Here is a 16,127-nt window from a genome sequence, read left to right on the forward strand (position 1 = left end):
CAAAGTTCGATCCACAGTCCCAAGTCCCACACGACATGAGTGAGACGACCCGCCGCCGCCGGGGCCGGCCCCGCCGCCACAGCTCGCCGACGGAGCCTGCCGCTCTGCCGGACGACGACGATCTCCTACGGGAGATCCTCCTCCGCCTCCCTCCGCAGCCCTCCTCGCTCATCCGCGCCTCCGCCGTCTGCAGGCGGTGGCGGAGCATCACCACCGATCCTAGATTCCTCGGCCGCTTCCGCGCGCACCACCGCAAGCTGCCGCTCCTCGGCGCCTTCGAGTACATCCAGGGCGACCTCGTCTTCACCTCCTTGCTCGACCGCCCCGACCGCATCCCTCCCGGGCGCTTCGACCTGGGACGCTACAGCGACCACCGCGACTACGGCGTGCTCGGCTTCCGCCACGGCCGCGTCCTCGTCTTAGACCATGTGCGCAAGGACCTCGTCGTGTGCGCCCCCGTCACCGGCGAGCAGCGCCGCGTGGCCGTTCCGCCCGAGTTCAAGACGGTCCACCTCAACGGGGCCGTGCTCTGCGCTGCCGGCGACCCTGGCCACGTGCACGGTGAATGCCACTCCAGCCCCTTCAAGGTGGCCTTGGTATCCTTGTGCAGACATGACTATAGACCCCTCGCCAGTGTTTACTCCTCAGATACCGGGGCATGGAGCAATCTCGTCTCGACGGCGGCTCCATGTCAACTGTTTGATGCTGGTATGGATGGCTCACTCGTTGGTAAAGCACTTTACTGGTTGCTTACAACTATGGAGGCTGGCATTGTTGAGTTTGATTTGGAAGAGCAGAGCCTAGTTGTGATCAAGGGGCCACCCGTTACAGATGATTTCCCCGGTGGTGGTACCCATCGAATCATTCAGGCTGAGGATGGCGCTGTTGGCTTCGCCATGATGTCTTACCCACACTTCCAAACGTGGCAAAGGAACGTCGATGCTCATGGTGTTGCCACATGGGTGCCATGGAAGACCGTTGATTTGCGTAACATTCTCGGGCCCCGTCCTCAGATTGGGAGAACCAGAAGGATGGCGCGGTTGACACGAGGCTGGGACTATGTCAAGGGGACGGGAGGTATAATGTGCTATGTTGAGGATACTGATGTAATTTTTATACATATGGACGTCAATGTCTACATGATTCAACTTAATTCAATGCAATCCAAGAGTATTCCTGGAAAGCGTTTTAGAAGTGCCTACCATCCATTCATGAGTTTCTATACACCAGGTAATTGTTTGTCCTTAGTCCTAATATTGTATGAGCTGCCAAATTCAGTTATGTTTCATAAATTGTTGCTCAAACATCTTGATTGTATCTCTTAAGTCACAGACAACTTAAGCCTAATCAGCAATTATCCCTTTGATAGATAGACATACTTAATCTATAGCCATATTTTCCTTATGTTCTCATTAGCTGTCTTCATTCCTGGAAGGTCCAAATCAAATGTCAAATGGTTAAAATTGCAAAAATCAAATGTCACTTAGTAACTTAATTGAGATGTTTGCAATGTCAGAGCTAATTATATTCTTTTATCCGTTACTTCTTAAACTCGATAATAACAACTTCGGTTGAATCCACACCTTCTTAAATGATATTCCTGCCATTCCGATATCTTGGGCTTATTAGGTTTTGCTAAGACAAGGCTTTGACTTGGTCGCAAAAAAAAGGCTTTGACCAAGAATTACTCCTTTACCACATGGTTTATATGATGTAATATTGCAATTCTCAGCACACGTTTTTGAAAACAAATCAAGTGGCACCAAGTTCATGTCATAAAAAGGCATATTAACAAAGTAATTCATCATCAAAGCCTCATCTTAATGAAACCTAATACGCCTGCATATGAGAATATAGTACTTACTTTTTGCCACTTGTAGACCCTCTTGCAAGTGACTAGTAGTCCCTCTGTCCGCGTTTATTAGGCCTGCTAGCCGAAACTCTGGGACCATGTTGGGAAGGAAAACTAGAGTATGAGCTTGTTTGTTGCTAATTAATTAGCTTGCATTGCATAAAAAAATCTACTACCTCTGCAGCGAAGCCGAACGTGGCGTGCACGCCTTGCACCTTTCTATGCCCCCATTGCTAATTAATTCCGTTGCATGCAGCACTTCCCTAATTTCGTCGCAAAAAAGTACTTCCTAATTAATTTCATTGCACGTGGCCTCGCAAATTTGGACGTCGTTGGTTGGCCCGCTGACCCAATAAACACGATGGATGGAGTATATTGGTAGCACACAAAAATAAATTGCATTTCTTGGCTCTAATCATGCTCCAATTATTTAAAACTGCGTACCTAAAGTCACTTTTGTTGCTAAAGTTTTATTAGTTTGGTGTTTTAATTGTGTTGGTTGACAACTTGACATGACTAGGGACGAGTTTACATGAGATAAATGCTGCACCATGTCTTGGTTCTTATTGGCTAAGTGTACTGTTTTCCGGACATTCCTTGTTAGTATAAAAAATGAGCTATAAATCGTCTATAAAATGCGAGTTACAAAAGGGAGTTCTTTCGCTCAAGTAGTGTTTTTAGCTATCCATCTGTCTTTTCCTTGGAACTGTTTTTAATTGGCTGACTTCTTGTGTCTTTAGGCACAGCCATTGCTGGTGGATATAACGAAGCTGGGGATGGCTGACTGGTTTGATGTGCGAATGTGCTGAAACGGTTCAACATGTAAGAAAATCATCTGAATATAGCTTGTGAGATTTGGATTGTTTGATTATTTTTTATGTGTAAAATATCTGGCTGCATCATGGGTAACATGCACTCACAAGCTATTGTCCATTTGGCTATAAGGATTCACACTTGTGAATAGCACAGAGAAGAACTAAAATGGATGGTGATGCCAAACTAAAATGTCTCCTTTTTTATCGCACATGATATACAGGGTTGAATATGGGGTGTGGATGTTGAAATTACACGCGTTTGTGCCTATGTGGGCATTCAAATAACATTCCTTTGGACCATTTTCTTGTTATAAACAGCAGCCATGGGCAGCTGCTGCGAGTTGAGGGTATAGAATCTGGAATTCTGGATTGACGATTTTGCCTTTTCCAGCTATATATTAGTAGTCCATTTTCCTTTTATTCTATAAACATCAGTATGTTGGAGGCTATGTATTACTAGTGCCTATCAGGTTACTAATGGATTGGCATTTTTGCTTTCTCCAGGTGAAGGAACGGCCGCTGCAGTTCTTGCTGAGTCCATCGCATCGCATCCATCAATGTGTTTGACAAACTTTATAAACTATCTAAACTAACTTGCTGAATGTGTGCTAGTCTACCAAAGTTTCGAATGTAACCGGGTTAATACAGGGAATTTCAGCTTCTCCGGGTGATATGGTTGTGGTCATGTCAAATCTCATTGTTTTTTTGTTGTTGACAAAATGCAGCGAGTGCTACTTTTCATTCATTAAGAGAACTGGCCTCCATTCCATAATTCTTGTTGTGGTAACTAAAACCTTACCACGACAAGAATTATGGAACAGAGGGAGAGTATAAACATATGGGCAAACTACCAGAGCAACGAAAGTGAATGAAACAAGAATGCAGAGAATACAGTTCAGGGAGGCTCATGGATAAAGAACGGGGCTATAGCTCCAATCTTGTCCTGATGCCAACATCTCACTTCTTGCATAGTCTTGTCTGTTAGCTGAGTCGCGCTGATGGCTTTGTTAGCAAACACACTGTGTTCCTCTTCTTCCAAATCATGCACCAGGTGAGCACGACAGTTGAGTTCCAAGCTTCTTGAAGCAACAGCAGTCCAACCTTGAAGCGAATTCGTCCACCAGGAAGCCAAGTTGGCCGTGAGCTGCTGGGGCGCCAGCGAGGGCCTAAAGGCCTTGTGCCTTGGTACAAAGGTGCTTTGGGTAGGTGTTTTATAAATTAAACCGAGTTTTTCTCACGCGCCAGTGAGTATCTCTATAGAAGGAGTTCCTAATTAAGTGTCTAGCCTCTACAAATAAGCATCAGTGCTTAATAAAAACTGATTTATTTTTCTAAGCATCTCCTGTAAACACATTGCGCTGTACAAGGCTTAAGGGCAACTCCAACTCTCCAACGCCGATCATCATAACAAACAAAAATGCTCATCAAGCAACCCAAGACCCCTCCTTCCTGGTTTAGGGCTGGCCTCCGCAAACCCGTGCAACGCTCCTCCCCTGCGGACCAAAGTCGACAACTGAAACCCCCAGCCGTCACAGACGCCCCACCTTGAAAGAGCTGAAACCAGCCGCAACCTCCCATATTTGGCTAGTGACCGCCACTGAACTGCTAAAATCACCAGGTGTCGGCCTCATGCCAATCGACGCGGCGAAGAGCTCCCACTAGGCAAAAGGGGGACCAACACCCCACCCTGGCTGCTAGAGGGAGCCGCTTGCCGGAGCCCACCAAGCCCGCGGCGATGTCAGAGCGGCGATATCGCAAAATAGAGGGGAACTCATGTACGAAAAAGGAAGAATCAAAAGTCATGAGCATGGGAACCCAATCGGTGATGTAGAAAAGATTGTGACGAGACAGGGTGACACCAAGTCTTTCTTCCGTAGGTGAATGAGGAAGAAAATTCACAAAATTAGAAGGTGAATGAAAGAAAAAAAAGTGGCGGTTTTTCATTTCGGTCTTGCTAAATCTCAGTTGACTGAGACTTGGTTATGTTTTGTTGATGCTATATTTGTGAAATATTACATTAAGATCCATGCAAAATAATTTTTTTCCCTTTCTTATGTTTTGTGTTATAGCCACTTGACTGAGACTTGACTAAGACTAGCATGCCCTTTCTCTTTTGACATTTCGGCGGTTTGGTTCGATGCGCTGGGCTCCCACGATCAGATGAGCATTTTGGTTTGATGAAAGCATCTATAGCCGGGCACCTTAAACCCTCTTCAAGCGCCGGGCGGGCTGCCCGATCACTAACAGGTCACGAAATTTTGATTCAGCAGGGCGCCTCAAATGGGCCTCAAACGCCTGGGCTGACTGACAACCCTCTTATCCAGCCCAAATACGAGGCGGATATGGGGGCGCCCGGGCGCGCCCGCCACGTAGGATTGATAATGGGGTCCCATGCGGAATCGCCCGGAAACCCGGCGGTCCGAGGAACGCCTCCTCCGTCGCCACGGTGTGAACGTCGCGTGGCGCCGCTCTGACTCGCCGCCCGAGGCCAAATCTACCTATTTAAGCCGGCCGACGTCCCCCAACCCTAGCCCATCCACCTCCTCCCTCTCTGCACCGCCACCCGAGCCCCGTCCGCTCTTCTTCCCCGCTCTCCTGCATCGCCATGGTCCGGCGGAAGATCACCACGTACGCTATGCTCACAACGGAGCGCCGGAGGCAGATCGCGGAGGAGATCCAGGCTAGGCGTGCCGCCCACGTCGCTGTCGGGATGCCTCCGGACTCGCCGGAGCCGGAGGAGGACAAGGAAGAGCAGCTGTCGAAGCTGATGGAGGTGGCGGATCCGAAGGAGGACGAGGTGGAGCAGCCTGCTCCGGGGTTCAACATGGATGAGGCGGAGGCGGAGTTCGTCGTCGTCCAAGCCGCGGAGATGGCGGAGCAACAGGCCATCCCGGAGTCCATCCAGGATGAGGCCTATGTGGAGGCCAACCGGAAGTTCCTCCGGCAGGAGCAGACGCCGACCGACGCGCTCTTCATCAAACTCGACGCGGAGATAGAGGAGGAGGTCGGAGCGGAGCAGGCGGAGGCGCGGGAGGAGCCGGAGCTGCAGTTGCCGCCCATGTACCCGGAGCCGGGCATGGAGATAGCTGACATCTCTGACGAGGAGTAGCTAGATCATCTACGTAGTACGCAGGTTTATTCGTTTGCATGCTTTTGTATAAATTTGAGAATCTAGTATGAGATGTCTAGATTCAGTTGTGCTAATTTGAGGAGTGCCCGGGCGCGTCCATGGGCGTTTGAGGGGTCATATTTGTCATATGCGGCTGTAGATGCTCTCAGGCGGCCAGCACGCCCGTGGCTGTGACGGCTGCGCACGCCCGCGCCCGGGGTGGCATCTAGAACACCTTCTTGCCCCGGCGGCTGTTAGCTCGTCTGCGGGTACACGGGGCTAGCAAGCACACGCGGGGGCTACGCGAGGTCGTCAGCCGTCTCCCTCGCTGTCGGCCACACCCACTCCAACGTCGTCACGAGGCACCAGTTCCTCCGCCGGCGTCGCTGCATGCTCCGCGCGCACGCGAGAGAGAGAGAGAGAGAGAGAGAGAGAGAGAAATCAGGGAGGAAGAAGGCTTGAGTGGCTGCACGTGGGATCGAGAGGAGGTGCCCAGGCGTGACCGGGCAGCCTCATATTGCCCCCCAAATTTGGGACGGGTTTGAGGTGTGCCGGTCAGTCCGGATGTTAAGTGAGGAAGTGGGGGGTCCGGTTGGATCAACTTTTTTTGACTGGACACTGACCAGGCGGACGTTTCAGGCGTTTAGGGAAGGAATAGGCGGGGGTCCGGCTGTAGATGCTCTTAGGTCTTGTATATAATGCTAGGTGCTTAGAAAAATAAATCGGCCTTTTCTAAAGCACCGTTGTCCATTTCTACATGAGAAACGTCTAATTAAGCGTGTATCCTCTACAAATATTCATTGGAAATAGCTGACCAAGTATTCGACCCGAACAATTTTATGTCAGTTTGGGAGGTATAGATTAGATATGTTTAGGTTCAATCGTTTATAGTCTCAAGAAGCCTGAAGGTTTGTGATGAGATGGTTGTTTTTAAATCACCGTGGCATGTTATTATTAGAGATATTATGATGACTAGCCATACACAGATTATTTACTAGTCTCCTGATAATTACTGGACGTATTACGATGCATCAAGTTTTCCAACGACTAGACTAGCCATGTGTCGATGGCATGATTATTCCAGATCCATCTATTTCTTTTCTCACAACCGACCCTGTTTGCATCCTGAGTGATGAACACACTTATGCATGCATATCACATGCATACATTACGATAAATATCTAATTAATCAATCCATGTATTGCATCTAATCTATTGTTTGTTTTGCAAGCGAAAGGTAATCAACTACAGGTTTTTTTTCAAAACGGAGGCAAAAGATTTGTCTCATCGATTAATTAAAAAGAAGAGAATTGCCCGGTTAATTAACGGAAAACCGGGCGAAAACCGATACATATAGATCACATGCGGACTACTCGCTAACAAAGAAACTCCATGACCTCACGGTCAACCCGACAACCATACATAACACGCAACAACCACAAACCCTGGCACTTCTATGTCGCAAAGAAACCCTCAACAAACCAATGTTGAATACATCATATGCCAAGAAATCCACGGAGACGAGCCACTCAGAGATGGAGGACGAAGAGACTGGGTATTCTCCATTAAGCAGCTGCAGACGCCTTATCAATGGCGCCACTCTTCTTGCCTATGCTCCTGAGAGCCTTCTTCACCTTGTTTATTTTGCCTGTAGAAACCTCATCCACGAGGAGGCAAGCAATCACATTGCGAGACCCAGGACAAGTTGCCTCCATGGAGGCGAGCAAACGGTCAAGCTTTTTCACGAAGACCACCTCGTCAATACGTGCCAACATAGCGTCACGGTCAAAGATGGGCGACCGAATGGGCTTCGGCGCCTCAGAAGTAGCTGCCAAAGCACCTATCGCATCAACCTCGGCACCCACGGATGCCACCTGGGCAACAACCTCAGGTGAGAGAGCAATAGCAACATCCAAACCTCCACGGTCCACATATAGGTGGGTGGCTGACTGGACTCCAACGACAACGGTGAGGTCGCAGTCGGCATCGCCAAGTCCCCACCAAGCGACCCCATCTCCTTAGGAAGCACCATCGAAATAGGCGAAGTGGGCTCCCCACAAAGCTTCTGCAGCTCAAGCATAATCTGCAGCACCGGAGCCACGACCTCGACAACGGCTTCACTCCCAGAAGCAATCGGCACAACGGGCAACGGCAACCGACAAGATGTAGCACGAGGGGAGAGATCTCCATACATGCCTGCTTCCCCATCGGCAGAACCAACCAGGATCTCAAGGGATGGGGACAAATCAGGGGCAACCCCAATCTGAAGCTCAGGCAGCGAAGACACATCCGGCACCACCTCAAGTTTGGCGAGAGCGGCCTCCGCTCTCACCAAAACACTCACGGGGCGCGCAACGCAGTCATGAAGCTCAGGTTTGAAAAGCTACAACTGGGTACGGTTCTCACACCGGTCCGGTTAGGTGAAGTGGTATGGACCTGTTTCGACGTGGAGAAAATCCGTCAAAAGAAAACTGCTGGCATGTGGACGAGACAATTGGGACCAACTGGTCAGAATGTTCATAATGACAAAATTAAAAGAGGTGCAACGGGGTATAACGGATAAAATTCTGCCAAATCTCAAACTAATTTGGGGGTAAAAATTGAAATTCATTCTAGCTCGCAGGCTGGTGGATGCTTTTTGATGGAGGCTAGCTTACAAACGAATCTAATATACGTCGACTTGATGATCTATAGAGAAACACGAGACACTTTTTTGACCCCTCTGCCCGTAGGCCTCCCAGGGTTTTGACGTGGAGAACTGGCATGTGAACGAGACAATTGAGAACCACTGGTTAGAATTTTCATATAAAAAATTAGAAGGGGTAAAATTTGGCAAAGTTTTTGCTAAATGTGGTATAATGGATAAAATTCTGCCAAATCTCAAACTAGTTTGGGGTAAAAACTGAAATTCACTCTATTGATTACTGCAGATCATGGATCGCCAGCTACGGCAGACACACATAAGCCTTCCAATGGTGTGTTGTGACAGGTATTGTAGTTGTAGCAATAGACATAGGGCCTGTGTAGACGTTGAGGAGATCAAGATGGTTTCTTTGCAAGGCTGCCGCCCTGGCGAGGCGAGGCTTTCCTCGTATACAGCAACATAACTTATGCCCAAGGTGGGACTCGAGATGGATGAACCGCTCCAGTCGAGGAGGTTCTCAATCTCATGAGTGACAGGGTTGTATGCATATATTTGGTATGGGAAGCTAGGCTGTGTGAGGAGTATGCGGCGGCCGTTGTCGATGATAGCCAGCGGGCTGGCCCCGAATAACATGACTTCTGGTGATGCGTTGATTCGGTATTGCAGTTCCCATGAAGCTCCAGCTGATCCATATTGGTTCAACAACCAGATGTTGCAATGCTGTCCAGATTGATAGGTAAAAAGGCAAAGTCGTCCGCCAAGCTCCGTCAAATCATACATGTGCTTGTTGTCCATGTCCAACGGTGGTTGTATGGTCCCAAACTTCTCAGTTGCGAGAAAGAAGGACATGATGAACATCTCTCTGTGTCGATAGGCCACCCAGTACACATGCCCTTGCGCGAAGACACTCGGACTGTATAGGTCTATCCAACCCATGGGCTTCTCACCAATCGGCCGCCAGGACCCCATGGGTCCATTTATCACGTAGACTTCACAGCCAGCAGACATGAGGCCACCCCTGCGGTAGTAGATGCGCACGACCTTGTGTTTCCTGGTGCGGACGTCGTAGCCGAGCCCTAGGCGATAATAGTTCTCATTGTACTCGCTAGAACCTCGGTAGCCCGTTGTCCGGCCCTCCGGCAAAGCTGTCATCTGCCCGGTAGACGGGTTGCAAACATAGGACATGTCGGGGAGAAAAGTCTTTCTTGTGGGACTGATTGTCACTATGACGAGGCCACGACACTGCGCTGTGACCAGGTGCGCGACAATGGGCCCGGGTGGTGCATCATCCTCTTCTTCTCCTTCAATCGATGATGGTAACGCAGTGCCAAGACGTGGGAAACTATCAAGCGGGATGACGCGCGGGATGATCGTGAGTGGTGCTAGCACCTTCGGTTCCGTGGCGTATATCCAGTGCTGCGTGCCAAAGATCCTGGGGCCGCCGTGGAGGTTGGCCATGCAGTGGTGGCGGTCTTTGAAATTTTCCGAGGAGAGCTTGGCGGCCCAGGCGCGGGAGAGGCAGCGACACCCAAGCACCGACTTGGCTGGCAACCGCAGGAATATTTCCTCGATGAGATGATCGGGGAGTTCGGCACATCTGCGCCGCTTAGCCATGGACGCCCGCAGAGACGCACTGCTATGCACGCCGTTGAAACGATTTAGCTCTTCTTGGCAGAGGTAAGAGGTTTGTATGTTTTTTTTGAGAAAAGAGGTTTGTATGTTGGGACATATATAGTGTGCAGTTGGAGATCGATCAGTGCTAGAATCCGGCCGTATCCGTGTGCTGGTCACGAATACACGTCGGGAGTTGGTTATTCCAGTTTTTTTTTTTTTTTTTTTTTTTTTTTGCAACGAGGATATTCCAGGACCTAGTTGAGCCAACTGATACAGATCATTGATTAGCTGCACGTATCCGAGTATATACGTATCCTCTAGCTTTTGGGAAACGCTGCTTCGTGGTTCAATCGGATCGCCGCTAGAGGGCTCGTGTGGGTCCCGGTTTACAGGGGTCAGGAGTTGGTCGCGCGTTGCAAGTTTTCCGGGCCCTCTCCGACGTTCTTTTCCCCAGAGTGTGCCCAACGGTCAGGGTCAAGTTGCACCCGATGAGCTGCGTCGCGTCTTAAATTTTGATTCTATGTTTGTAGTGGAAAGTGATGCTCAGGCCGGCAGCCTAGTTATGTTCTATCATAAGTTGAATAAAATTGAGTCGAACTATGTTTCGTCTTATTTTGTTGATATTCTATTTATGAAGGAGGATGTTGTACAGTGACGGCTAACCCAGCTTTATTGTCGTCCGAACTGGAATGAAAGCAATTTATCTTGGGAGGATATTCGTAATTTGCACAGTAAGGGCGACCACCCCTAGATGGTTCTGGGGGATTTTAACAAAATTTTATTTTCTTCGGAAAAAGAGGGTGGCAATGCGAGACCAAATGGAATGATGAGGGATTTTCGTGAATGTTTCATGGATTGTGGGCCGGAGGATTTAGGTTATATCGGCGACCCTTTTACTTGGAGAAGAGGCGAAATTCGAGAGTGCCTCGATCGAGCCATCTGCAATATAGGGTGGACACACAAATTTCCTCGGGCGGCGGTGATTAATGAAGAATATGTTCCTTCGGATCATCGTCCACTGGTCTTGAATGGAATCTTCAGACGACCAGAGGGGCGTGTAAAGCAATTTGAAGATATATAGGTGGTTGAAGGAAGAGACTGTCACTGAAATTGTTAAGGCCTCTTGGGAAAGAGCAAAGCTAGTAGGTATTGGCCTTTCTTTTGCTGACCGAACGCGAGCCGTGCATGCAGATTTGCAAACTTGGGATCGTGAAACTCTCAAGGGCCCGAAACAGAGAATTAACAAATTTAAAAAATAATTAGAGAGACTGAGGCGTGGCCCCCTGAATACAGAGTCCCGTTATCGACAGAAGGAAATTATTGTGGTAATTGAGAACCTTTTGGACCAAGAGGAAATCTTCTGGCTACAAAGAGGCCATGCAAATTGGTTGATGCACGGGGATCGTAATATGTTGTTCTTTCATAACGCTGAAGGAAATATGCCCTAGAGCCAATAATAAAATTGTTATTTATATTTCCTTATATCATGATAAATATTTATTGTTCATGCTAGAATTGTATTAACCGGAAACTTGATACATGTGTGAATACATAGGCAAAACAAAGTGTCCCTAGTATGCCTCTACTAGACTAGCTCGTTAATCAAAGATGGTTAAGTTTCCTGACCATAGACATGTGTTGTTATTTGATGAACGGGGTCACATCGTCAGGAGAATGAAGTGATGGACAAGACCCATTCGTTAGGTTAGCATTATGATCGTTACAGTTTCATTGCTACTGCTTTCTTCATGACTTATACATGTTCCTCAGACTATGAGATTATGCAACTCCCAAATACTGGAGGAACACCTTGTGTGCTATCAAACGTCACAACATAACTGGGTGATTATAAAGATGCTCTACAGGTGTCTTCGAAGGTGTTTGTTGGGTTGGCATAGATCAAGATTAGGATTTGTCACTCCGTGTATCGGAGAGGTATCTCCGGGCCCTCTCGGTAATGCACATCACTATAAGCCTTGCAAGCAATGTGACTAATGAGTTAGTTGCGGGATGATGCATTACAGAACGAGTAAAGAGACTTGCCGGTAACGAGACTGAACTAGGTATGGTGATACCGACGATCGAATCTCGGGCAAGTAACATACTGATGACAAAGGGAACAACATATGCTGTTATGCGGTTTGACCGTTAAAGATCTTCATAGAATATGTAGAAGCCAATATGAGCATCCAGGTTCCGCTATTGGTTATTGACCCGAGATGAGTCTCGGTCATGTCTACATAGTTCTCGAACCCGTAGGGTCCGCACGCTTAACATTCGATGACGATTTGTATTATGTGAAGGTTGTTCGGAGTCCCGGATGAGATCACGGACACGACGAGGAGTCTCGAAATGGTCGAGAGGTAAAGATTCATATATTGGAAGGCTATATTCGGACATCGGAAAGGTTCCGAGTGATTCGGGTATTTTTCGGAGTACCGGGGAGTTACGGGAATTCACCGGGAGAAGTAATGGGCCTTATTGGGCTTTAGTGGAGACAGGGGAGAATGGCCAAGAGGTGGCGCGCGCCTCCCACTGCCCAAACCGAATTGGACAAGGGGTGGGGGCGCGGCCCCCCTTTCCTTCTCCCTCTCCCTCTCTTTCCTTCTCTCCTACTCCGAATAGGAAAGGGAATCCTACTAGGACTTGGGAGTCCTAGTAGGACTCCCTATGCTTGGTGCGCCCCCTAGGCCGGCCGCCTCCTCCCTCCCTCCTTTATATACGGGGGATGGGAGCACCCCAAAGGCACTCAAATTTTGTCTTAACCGTGTGCAGTGCCCCCTCCATAGTTTTGCACCTCGGTCATATCGTCATAGTGCTTAGGCGAAGCCCTGCGCCGGTAACTTCATCATCACCGTCACCATGCCATCGTGCTGACGGAACTCTCCCTCGGCCTCAGTTGGATCTAGAGTTCGAGGGACGTCACCGAGCTGAACATGTGCAGATCGCGGAGGTGCCGTGCGTTTGGTACTTGATCGGTTGGATCGCGAAGACGTTCGACTACATCAACCGCGTTACTTAACGCTTCCACTTTCGGTCTACGAGGGTACGTGGACACACTCTCCCGCTCGTTGCTATGCATCACCTAGATGGATCTTGCGTGTGCGTAGGAATTTTTTTGAAATTACTGCGTTCCCCAACAGTGGCATCCGAGCCAGGTCTATGCGTAGATGTTATATGCACGAGTAGAACACAAAGAGTTGTGGGCGATAATAGTCATACTGCTTACCAGCATGTCATACTTTGATTCGGCGGTATAGTTGGATGAAGCGGTCCAGACCGACATTACATGACCGCATTTATGAGACTGGTTCTATCGTCGTGCTTTGCACACAGGTGGTTAGTGGGTGTCTGTTTCTCCAACTTTAGTTGAATCGAGTGTGACTACGCCCGGTCCTTGTTGAAGATTAAAACAACACTCTTGACGAAAAATCGTTGTGGTTTTGATGCGTAGGTAAGAACGGTTCTTGCTAAGCCCGTAGCAGCCACGTAAAACTTGCAACAACAAAGTAGAGGATGTCTAACTTGTTTTTGCAGGGCTTGTTGTGATGTGATATGGTCAAGACATGATGAGATATAAATTGTTGTATGAGATGATAATGTTTTTGAAATTATCGGCAACTGGCAGGAGCCTTATAGTTGTCTCTTTATTGCATAAGATGCAAGTGCCATGTAATTGATTTACTTTATCGCTATGCGATAGCAATAGTTGCAAAAGCAATAGTTGGCAAGACGACCATATGACGACACGTTGATAGAGATCAAGATGATAGAGATTATGGTGTCATGCCGGTGACGATAGAAATCATGATGGTAATTTGGAGATGGAGATCAAAGGCACAAGATGATGATGGCCATATCATGTCACATATTTTGATTGCATGTGATGTTTATCTTTTATACATCTTATTTTTCTTGGTTCATAAGATGATCCCTTACTAAAATTTCAAGGTATAAGTGTTCTCCCTGAGTATGCACCATCGCAACAGTTCTTTGTGCTGAGACACCACGTGATGATCGGGTGTGATAAGCTCTACGTTCACATACAATGGGTGCAAGCCAGTTTTGCACATGCAGAATACTCGGGTTAAACTCGACGAGCCTAGCATATGCAGATATGGCCTCAGAACACTGGAGATCGAAAGGTCGAACGTGAATGTTATAGTAGATATGATCAACATAGTGATGTTCACCATTGAAAACTACTCCATCTCACGTGATGATCGGACATGGTTTAGTTGATATGGATCACGTGATCATTTAGATGACTCGAGGGATGTCTATCTAAGCGGGAGTTCTTAAGTAATATGATTAATTGAACTTAAATTTATCATGAACTTCGTCCTGATAGTATTTGCATATCTATGTTGTAGATCAATAGCTCGCAAATAGCTTCCCCTTTTTATTTATGATATGTTCCTAGAGAAAACTAAGTTGAAAGATGATAGTAGCAATGATGCGAACTTGGTCTGTGATTTGAGGATTATTCTCATTGCTGCACAGAAGAATTATGTCCTTGATGCACCGCTAGATGACAGACCTATTGCAGGAGCAGATACAGACATTATGAATGTTTGATAAGCTCGGTATGATGACTACTTGATAGTTTAGTGCACCATGCTTTACGGATTAGAACCGGGACTTCAAAAATGTTTTGAAACGCCATGAAGCATATGAGATGTTCCAAGAGTTCAAATTGGTATTTCAGACTCATGCCCGAGTCGAGAGGTATGAGACCTCTGACAAGTACTTGCCTACAAAATGGAGGAGAATAGCTCAACCAGTGAGCATGTGCTTAGACTGTCTGGGTACTACAATTGCTTGAATCAAGTGGGAGTTAATCTTCCAGATAAGATAGTAATTGACAAAGTTCTCTAGTCACTATCACCAAGTTACTAGAACTTAGTGATGAACTATAATATGCAAGGGATGACGAAAGTAATTCCCAAGCTCTTCGCGATGCTGAAATCGGCGAAGGTAGAAATCAAGAAAAACATCAAGTGTTGATGGTTGACAAGACCACTAGTTTCAAGTAAAAGGGCAAGGGAAAGAAAGGGAACTTCAAGAAGAATGGCAAGCAAGTTGCCACTCCCATGAAGAAGCCCAAAGCTAGACCCAAGCCTTAAATCGAGTGCTTCTACTGCAAAGGAAATGGTCACTGAAAGTGGAACTGCCACTACTAGGGAAAACCTTATACACAGAATCTTAGCAGCAGCGCGACACAAAAAGAAGTGCTACTGCTAATTAGCAGTAGCGCGGTTAAGAGAAACACGATACTGATGCAAATTTAGCAATAGCGCGTGAGGGCTAAACCGCGCTGCTACAAAAATCGACCGACAGTAACCAACAACCTAAGTTTAGCAGCAGCGCGGTGTCACGATGCGCGCTACTGCTAATGCAATAGCAGTAGCGCGCTTTTTACTCACGTCGCTGCTGCTAATTTCGAAATTGTCCACACGGTTGGCCCCGTTTAGCAGTAGCGCGTGTGAGAAAAGCACGCTGCTGCTACGCTCTTATCAGTAGCGCATTTTTCCACCCGCGCTACTGCTAAGAGGCAGCACCCCACCACCTTTTTCCACCCGTCCTCGGCTCGCCCATCTCCTCTCCTCCCTTTCCCCTACCTCCCACATCCTCCCTCTCTCACTCTTCTTCTTCCTCAATACTTCTCTCCCCATTACTCTCCCTCTTCTACCTACCTTTCTCTCTATTCATTACTCCTAGCTAACCACACCACCTCCATTAATGCATCTCCTTTCTCTCTTTCCTTCCCCCTCCACTAGTTGTTTTCTCCTCCCAAATTAGCTAGCTAGGTAGATGTAGCATTTAGTTAAGTGACCTATTGCTACCTCTTGAGCACTGCGTTGGTTTTCCCTTGAAGAGGAAAGGGTGATGCAGCAAAGTAGCGTAAGTATTTCCCTCAGTTTTTGAGAACCAAGGTATCAATCCAGTAGGAGGCCACACACGAGTCCCTCGCACCTACACAAACAAATAAATCCTCGCAACCAACGCGATAAGGGGTTGTCAATCCCTACACGGTCACTTACGAGAGTGAGATCTGATAGATATGATAAGATAATATTTTTGGTATCTTTA

The 16,127-nt window shown here is 47.7% G+C and overlaps 2 protein-coding genes across 3 annotated transcripts; one reads left to right on the forward strand and one right to left on the reverse strand.

The window, feature by feature from the left end:
- Window positions 1-3,405, forward strand: LOC123124316 (uncharacterized). Of its 2 annotated transcripts, none has more exons than XM_044544951.1 (3): window positions 1-1,230; window positions 2,593-2,674; window positions 3,172-3,405. In XM_044544951.1, exons 1-2 carry the CDS (start codon window positions 36-38, stop codon window positions 2,634-2,636), a joined length of 1,239 nt encoding a protein of 412 aa, XP_044400886.1. In that variant the 5' UTR covers window positions 1-35; the 3' UTR covers window positions 2,637-2,674; window positions 3,172-3,405. The 2 variants fall into 2 exon arrangements, with proteins under 2 accessions (XP_044400886.1, XP_044400887.1); XM_044544952.1 differs by having other exon boundaries at window positions 2,599-2,674.
- Window positions 3,406-8,604: 5,199 nt separating this feature from the next.
- Window positions 8,605-10,103, reverse strand: LOC123124317 (F-box/kelch-repeat protein At3g06240). Its single transcript, XM_044544953.1, has one exon. The coding sequence runs from the start codon at window positions 10,032-10,034 to the stop codon at window positions 8,691-8,693; it is 1,344 nt and encodes a 447-aa protein (XP_044400888.1). The 5' UTR covers window positions 10,035-10,103; the 3' UTR covers window positions 8,605-8,690.
- Window positions 10,104-16,127: the final 6,024 nt, after the last annotated feature.

This window comes from Triticum aestivum, chromosome 5D (genome assembly GCF_018294505.1).
Source record: "Triticum aestivum cultivar Chinese Spring chromosome 5D, IWGSC CS RefSeq v2.1, whole genome shotgun sequence".
Classification (NCBI taxonomy): Eukaryota; Viridiplantae; Streptophyta; class Magnoliopsida; order Poales; family Poaceae; genus Triticum; species Triticum aestivum.